This window comes from Galleria mellonella, unplaced genomic scaffold, assembly GCF_026898425.1.
Source record: "Galleria mellonella isolate WM207_F2 unplaced genomic scaffold, CSIRO_AGI_GalMel_v1 utg117, whole genome shotgun sequence".
Taxonomy (NCBI): Eukaryota; Metazoa; Arthropoda; class Insecta; order Lepidoptera; family Pyralidae; genus Galleria; species Galleria mellonella.
In genome coordinates, this window is record NW_026441980.1 from 4,145,731 (window position 1) to 4,153,968 (window position 8,238).

Genomic DNA, 8,238 nt, shown 5'->3' on the forward strand with positions numbered 1-8,238 from the left:
GACCTTATTTTATTATCTTAAGGACATGACTTTATCGTGTCATTCACGTTATTATAAAGAAATATTTAACCACAAATATTTATTTTTATTGGTAAAATAACATCATGAAGACATTACATTAAATCCTAGTGAACTTGTTCCAATTTTTCTAATTCACAATTTTTCATAGAAATGTCCTTTCAGTATGTGAGTATATATTATGGACCATGCGATTCGTTCAATACTCTTGCACATAAACCACAGAAATTAAAAGGTCTAAGAGGTAAATATTATTGATTATTTGAATTGAATTATTTTGTTCAATTCCGCTACCATTAGTATGTTTGTGACTGCCAACACTTGAAGATTGACCACCACTGTTATTAGCAGAATTTCCGCAACCTTTCATATTAGCCATCAATCTCCGACTGCCATTTTGTTTTTACCGCTTCACAGGAAGCGAGAATGTTTTTACAAATTTAAACTTTGATTACCACGCAGATAAAGTTGCGAGTTTAGTTATGTATGTAAAATATATTAATTACACTGATACATGGGATAATCATTATATGTTTTATCGCAGATCGTTTGCAAAAACTTGGATACCGCGTGGACTTTGTTCCTGTACAATTTGTCAACTATTGCGTGTTGGAAATGTGTGGCTATGAGGTATCATGTTACCTAGTAGATTGTACTTATGTTATTAGTTACTTAACTATGTTTTCATTCATTCATATCAGCCATTAATTGCCTGTTAAACATAGGTCTCCCGCATAAATAGGGTTTTACCAGTAGTTGCTATGCTTGGCAGGCGAGTTGGTAACCGTAGCTAGGCCGTTAGTGATGTTTTAAGAGGGACGCTGCTGCCTATCCCTCGACCTATATCTATTATATTATTAAAAATAGGTATATAACTGTATATTTGTTGTAGATTTTTCGCTGCAATATCCAAAATCTATCCTTCAATACACCTTACTATTTGGACCCAGTTTGTCAGCGCGCCGTCCAAGCCGTGGTCGATTCCACAGCGAAGTTCTGGAGAGCACGTCGCTACCTCTGGTTCTGTAAACTAATCGAAGACCAGATATTTAAGAGAAGTGAATATTTGCCCAAAGACTACTGGCATAATGAGACAGAGTCGAAACAGTTTACCAATTGTCTGGATTGTGTTAACTGCTGTGGTATTTTGACGAGCCGAAAAAAAGATTAATGCAATATTTAGACGTATTTCTTAGGCGCTTCACAAACTAATTACACATCCTCACGTTTACTGCCTCTGCCTCTCTCCGAGGCGGCCTACCAGCTCTCGCCGTGTGTGAAACATCTAAGATTATTTTACACATTTAGTTATGTATCATATTTTATGGCAGTTTAAATAAATAATACTTATTGTTGAAAATTTTTCGTTCTATGTTTGATTACTGTACACATAGTTAAATGAAGAGGAACACAGCTTGCTTTATAGGAAACTTCAAATAAGTCGTCTATTTGAAATTGCCTCTGAAATAATCTTTATATTTAAACATTTACTTACTTTTTGTAACGAAGTAATATAAAATATAAATTTTCCTTACAATTAAGACTTCGCTATGATATTAATTTAAAATTTCAATTTTAGAGATAAATTTAGTTCAGCAGGAATCGTTCACGATGGTTTCCAGGAGGATCCACGTGGAGGTGAACCTAATAGGGTATATCGCTAGCAAGGGGGCTGTCAAACTCCAATGCTAACAATCCCTTTCCCGTCCATAAGGAGGGTGTTGCCAGTAGTTGCCACGCTTGGCAGGCAAGTTAATAACCGCAGTTTGACTTCTTGTAATGTTTTAAGAGAGACGCTGCTGCACATTCTGGAAAGGAAGGGGTGGTCTACTCTATGCCGGGATTTACAAGGCTACAGAATTATAAAGACTATTAAAAATTACCTTTTAGTGAAGTTCCTTAGTACAAATAAGCTGATAGTGGAAACGATATTAGATCGATAAATAATACGAGAAATAAATTTTTAGTAAACATTGTTGAAATAGAAAAGAGCATAAAACAATATTGCATAAAATATATTAAAGATTTTTTGAAACGTACTCTCGTTAAGTGACTTATAATTTTAAAAGATTATGCAGTAGTTATATTACTGCAAATGATAAAGTAAAAAAGCTGACAGCCGTCCTGAATAAAAGTAAGTAATAACCGTACTTTAGATATTAAGAGAACCAAGGACAATATATTTATTTATAATTGTTTATAATTACTCCTCTCCATCCAAAGGTTGCCTGGAAGAGATCGCTCTTAGCGATAAGGTCGCCCATTGTTTTCTCATTGTGATTATTTCTTGTAATTATTTATATTTATAATAAGTTTACTGTTGTAATCTTTTGGAGGAAATAATAAAGAGTATTTATCTATCTATATTTGTATTATATAATTATAACAGTTTTGTTTTATGTCACAGCTGGTATATTGAAAAACTTTACTATTAAAAATTATACTAAATACTTATTAAAATTAAATCAATACATGAATAATTAAATTTGCTTTATGAACTGACACCAAAATAAGATTGTATTATGCAAAAAAATAGACTTCAATTGTGACAAATTACTTATTTTCATTAAAAAAACTTTATAGTATATACTAGATTGGAACTAATCTGTAAATATATTTTTTCTAATAAAAAAAGAATTTTCTTAATCGGTTTCATAACTGATGAGTTATGAGTAACAAACATAAAAGAAAGAAAGAGAACCTCCTTTTTTTAAGTAGGTTTTTTTTATACAACTTAGAATGGCAAACAAGCTGACTGCCCACCTGATGGAAAGTGATAACCGTCGCACCATGGACATAACAGAGTATACTGTTTCGCCCATGATACCCCCCATGCGTTGCCATTCCTAAGAGCTCAGATGTTATTCCTCTGTATCCAGTAAATTCACGCCATATCCCACCCTTAAAACCGAAACACAGCCATGCAAACACAACTGCTTCACGGTTGAAACACGAATGGGACAGAGGTACCCAAGCAATCGATTTTTATACAAAGTCTCTCTCTGGTAAAAAAGAGGTTAAAAAGAGAATTTCATTACAATAACTTTTATAGACGTAGACGACGGTCACGATGATAATAAAGCTCCTTTATTTATTTTATTCATACCTAAAACAGAAACAGGCGCACTGTAAACAAAATAATCGTCACCATCGGATGAAAATAACTTTGGAATGCCGGATATTGCAATCCCGCTCCGTCACATGGTATGGGGATCATTCGCAGGTGCCAGTGCGTGCTCTGATCACGCTCTGCGCATACGCATCCATCGAAGTTCCATCGAATACAATTTTATCGATATTAAACACGATAGTTACGATTTAGAAAAAGTGAAATAAATATTTTCTCGTTTTTAATATATGAGCTGTGAGAAGTGAGATAATTGAAATTGACTTTTTGACGCATAAATTTAAAAGGGGACACTTTAAAGTGATAGAAAATATGAAGGTTTTAACAGTTGATAAAGTGACAAGTGTTGGAGAAGACAATGAGCCGACTGTTGTGGTGGAGACACCGAAATTAACCAAAGAGGAATTAAACAGGTGAATTAGTGAAATTAAATTAGCAACAGACCCATTAGGGACCCCACTTTAAATTACATCCCTGCTGATTATTTTAAAAACAAACTAGTAATTTTTTTATATTCTAATATTGGTTGGTGCAGCATATATATTTAATTATATTTATAATTTGTGTAATAGCATATTTATATCTAAAACTGATGGTAAAGACTGTTTTGATTTAGGGTATCTAGTGATTGGTAATATGGGTAATACAATAAAAAGATTTTTTTTAAATCAATATACAATAGTAAATAAAATGAGTTTATGATATTAAACTTCTATTACTATAATATTTTTTTTAAACTTTATTGACCAATAAAATATGGTACAAAAGGCGGATGAAATGCTAAAGGCATTCTCAATCTTTAGGATGTGCAGAAATACTCGATGGCGATTTATAAAATAAAATAATATATATTTTAGTACTAAATTGTAATTACATATATATCATATTGCAAAATAAATTAAACAATAGATAATAAAAAATATAGACGTCAAACGATAACAATTGAAAATAACAATAGGATGATTCAGTTCATGATTAGGAAACAATTCGAATTAGATATAGGTACACATAGAATCGAGCAAGTTCGCTAGGTCAGACGGCGCTGGCAGTATGCCAGATGACACAACCGCGTGGTATGTGATGTTTACGTGCTCAAAGATTCGGTTTGTTGTCGTATTTTGACTCAGGAATGCCGTGTTATCATTTTTCCTATTATATTTTTGTCCTTTAATAATCTCCTTTAAACAGTTTTTTGCGAAATTTTATGAATTAATTAATGTTTTATCAGTTAAACTAGCAGACAAATATTGTAACCATCATTTAAAATTATTATTAATTTAAGTGAGGGTAATGTAAATAGTAAATAAATTGATGGTAATGAAATTCCAGTTAACATTAATGAAACGTATAACAACAAGTCAAAACTTTGTTTCACCATATATAATATATTAATGATTTTTTTAAAGGAAATATTTGTTGCTAATTGGATTATAGTTATAAAAGCTTTCAGTGGTTACATTACAGTAAATTTAAACACTGAAAAAAATTTTTTGATATAACGTACTAATTTTTTTCGATGGAATAAGTTCTTATAGATTATTGACTGTAAACTTTCTTTTCAGAGGTTGTCCTCTTGGAGTTTCAAGGGTTACAAATTCACTATACGTATGCGGGGCACATGCTTTGCCTGGAGCGGTGAAAGCACTCCACCCTGGTTTAATAGTCAGCGCAGCCCCAGAATTACCACCTCCACCCGAAGATGATGTACCAAGGCATTTTGTTCCACTTCTCGATACTCCCAACTCTGATATGCATCCTTACATGGAACGAGTTGCGAATTTGATTAATGAGGTAAGCACAAATTTTTCAAATTATTTTAGCGCGTGCATTGCACTCACATTTCTGGTGTCTGGTTTTTCATAAATAACTTCATAATTTCTTTTAGTTTTGGTTTACTCTGATCAGACTATTGTATAGAATACACATTATAGTACAGGAGTAAGGCTACTTGAAAATGATCTTCCATTGTTTTTTCTTTGTAATCTTTTTTTTATAATTTTTGTTAATACTATTTTATTGTAATGTTTCAATTTGGAGGGATGATGTAATAAAAAAATAAATGTTTATCCATTTATTTTTAAATGTGATAAAGTTTTTAGAGCTGGCAATGAATGTGATTATATGATATTTATTTACTTATTCTATTACTGTCATAGTCTCAAATTATTTTCAAAGTCGAAATGTGGCCATGGTAAACTATGTCTATACGTCAAGATGTCACGGTTTTTTATGTTTATAATAAAAAATAGTGGGCAATAAAGACATAAATTTCTTGTCACAGGTTGTGCGTAATGGTGAAGTAGTGTTGGTTCACTGTGTGGCAGGGGTATCCAGATCCGTGACACTCTGCTTGGCATATTTGATCAAATGGCAGAAAATGACGCTTAGAGACGCATATCACCATATGAAGCAGAGAAGGTAAATATTATAAATCATATGATGATATAAGATTAACATGCACTATTTAGACAACCAGATATATGTTACGAATACTTAGGATTGTGTATTTTCTAAAAGCAATATTTTCTATAATACTAGCAAGAATAACTAAGCGAATTAGATGCGATGATAACTAAGATCAGCTAATACATATTTAGTTATTTTACAAATTAAAATATGAACTTTATTTATAAATTTAACTAAAAAGAACTTTAATTTATAACAGTTAGTAAGCAAATATCCAAACAAAAAATAGCTACAAAAGAACATTTGAACATATTAAACTAAACCTAATATAAGTACGCAAGTATAATTATTACGATGTTAACGTTGATCATTTTTTCAGACCACAAATTCGACCCAATACGGGATTTTTCAAGCAATTGATTAAATATGAAGAAAGGCTATTTGGCGAGGCGTCAGTGAAGATGGTGTATTGTGAAGCTATCGATAAAGAAATACCCGACGTTTACGAACCAGAATATAGTGCGATGACTTGGTTTAGACAACGGTATGGACCTATAGAAAGTTAAGAGAGCTAAAGAGCGAATGAAATATTATCTGACAATTATAATGAATGAGACGAATGACAGAATTAAAGTGACTGATGTAATGAACGAGATGAATGACTTAAAGTGACTGAATGATGAATGAGAAAAGACGAGCGTAAATATTTATAAGACTGAGTGAATGAATGATTTATTGATAAGACCTACATTATAAAGAAAACTATCTCAGTAGCAGTATTGAACAATAATTATGTAGGTGTTAAGAAGTAATTTGATATTGTGTTAAAACAAGTCATTGTTAAATAATTCTAATTATTCAAAAGTGGAAATTCAAAAAATAATTTTTTGTCGTCTTTATTTTTAGAATTATCTGTAACTTGAAAAAATGTTTAATTATTGTCCTATATTTTTCAATATGATAATAATGTTATAAAAAAATTAGAAAGGATAACATATTTGATGCACACTAATTGGGTATTATTAGCTAATGTTAGCTATTAAAAGCCTGTTGTAAAAATGTGAGTTACCTAGTAATATTTAATATTAATTAATATTGGTAAGAAATGTGATAATTTATTAAATAACAGTTTAAATAGGTGACTATGTTATGTAAGGTTTAAATATTGTATATACATATAAGTATATATTAATGGGACCAAAATAAATATACAGTAAATAAAAAAGTGTTTTTACTTTATTTAAAAATGTGTCGATTCTTATGTCGATATCATCTCAGATGCATCTTTAACCCTCCGCCCGCGTATTTTTTTTTTCGCTTCATTTTAGCACATCGCTTTGGTAACAAATAGCAGTACGAATATTAAGCCATCTAGTATGTTTTTGAGAAACAATATCAATCTATTAAAACAAAAATCGCGGTATAACAATGCCAATAAACATAAAAAAATGCGAGCACGTCGAAATCGCGGAATGCGTAAAATTAAAATAGTAGATACTGCACGCGGAAATCGCGGGATGCCCGGTCAGAGAGTTAAAGGGCGATTAAAAAAATTAATAATACAATAAAGACAATGAAATGTGCATGCAAATTTTCGAAAGCAATTGCTTTATAAGGGATCTACCCTTTTACGTGAATTTAATCGCATATTATACACTTTAACGTTTTTTATGTGTTAACAACATGGAATGTCTGTCTAAAAAACGAGTACCAAGTAAATAAATAATATTAAAAATTACATAACTATTAGCATTTTAAAAGCATTTTTGCACCAGAGGGAGACTTTGTAAAAAAATCGTTTGCTTGGGCACCTTTGTCGCGTTTGTGTTTTTACCGTGAAGTAGTTGTGTTTGCATGTCTGTGTTTCGGTTTGAAGTGTGAATATGGCAGTAAATTTACAGGGTACAGAGGAATAACAAGGTATCATGGGTGAAACAGTATACTTTGTTATATCTATGGTAGTGCTCATGTCTATAGGCGACAGTTACCACTTTCCATCAGGTGGGCCGTCAGTTTGTTTGCCATTCTAAGTTGTATAAAAAAATCTTTAGTTTCTCGTCTTCATTTTATTTCCGCACAGTTCTTTTAGTTTAACTCCATCTTTAGTCCTCACATAGTTATGTGTTTGAGCAACATGCATTATAATAAAAATATTTACTATAGCGTTTATTTACTATAACGTTTTCAACGCGCACGTCATTTTGTTAACTAATTACAATTGATGTGTAATGAGTAATCTCATTGAGCCAGTGTTGTTGGCCTCGTGGCATTGAGCTTTGCAGCGGACAGAAATATCCAAGGTGCCGGCGGGGGAGTGAAAGCGCGGGGGGTGGGGATTAGCTGAACAATTCGAACGTGCGCGTACGCTTCCGTGTAGTGATGTAACTTTTGCCAATATTACTGAACACTTTATACCGTTTGAACATGTCACTGAAAATGTTCTAATGTTCAACTGAAACTATGCATCATCATCATTTCAGCCATTATCCGTCCACTGCTGGACATAAGCCTTTCCCAGAGACTGCCATAAAGAACGCTCCTGAGCTACCTGCATTCACTGACTCCCTTCAATGCATTTCAGGTCGTCACTATTGGGGGTCGTTCTACACCGCGTTTGCCCGTACGAGATCGCCACTCAAGAATCTTTTTTCTTCATCAGTTATCGGTTTTGCGAGCTATATGACTAG

The 8,238-nt window shown here is 32.4% G+C and overlaps 2 protein-coding genes across 2 annotated transcripts; both read left to right on the forward strand.

Moving 5' to 3' along the window:
- The first annotated feature begins 32 nt into the window (after window positions 1-32).
- On the forward strand, window positions 33-1,427 carry LOC113511942 (UPF0728 protein v1g117062-like). The gene is made up of 3 exons (XM_026895670.3): window positions 33-262; window positions 563-648; window positions 911-1,427. The coding sequence occupies exons 1-3, from the start codon at window positions 172-174 to the stop codon at window positions 1,187-1,189; spliced, it is 456 nt and encodes a 151-aa protein (XP_026751471.2). The 5' UTR covers window positions 33-171; the 3' UTR covers window positions 1,190-1,427.
- Window positions 1,428-3,226: 1,799 nt separating this feature from the next.
- Window positions 3,227-6,778, forward strand: LOC113511629 (dual specificity protein phosphatase 14). Its single transcript, XM_026895300.3, has 4 exons — window positions 3,227-3,558; window positions 4,708-4,936; window positions 5,427-5,563; window positions 5,931-6,778. The coding sequence occupies exons 1-4, from the start codon at window positions 3,458-3,460 to the stop codon at window positions 6,115-6,117; spliced, it is 654 nt and encodes a 217-aa protein (XP_026751101.1). The 5' UTR covers window positions 3,227-3,457; the 3' UTR covers window positions 6,118-6,778.
- Window positions 6,779-8,238: the final 1,460 nt, after the last annotated feature.

Excerpts from the sequence above, each read along its gene's own strand:
- LOC113511629 (XM_026895300.3), top strand. The coding sequence starts at position 3,458 with ATGAAGGTTTTAACAGTTGATAAAGTGACAAGTGTTGGAGAAGACAAT. Across the intron at positions 3,559-4,707 it reads ACCAAAGAGGAATTAAACAG|AGGTTGTCCTCTTGGAGTTT; the intron begins GTGAATTAGTGA and ends CTTTCTTTTCAG. Across the intron at positions 5,564-5,930 it reads CACCATATGAAGCAGAGAAG|ACCACAAATTCGACCCAATA; the intron begins GTAAATATTATA and ends TCATTTTTTCAG.
- LOC113511942 (XM_026895670.3), top strand. The coding sequence starts at position 172 with ATGTCCTTTCAGTATGTGAGTATATATTATGGACCATGCGATTCGTTC. Across the intron at positions 263-562 it reads GAAATTAAAAGGTCTAAGAG|ATCGTTTGCAAAAACTTGGA; the intron begins GTAAATATTATT and ends GTTTTATCGCAG. Across the intron at positions 649-910 it reads TGGAAATGTGTGGCTATGAG|ATTTTTCGCTGCAATATCCA; the intron begins GTATCATGTTAC and ends TATTTGTTGTAG.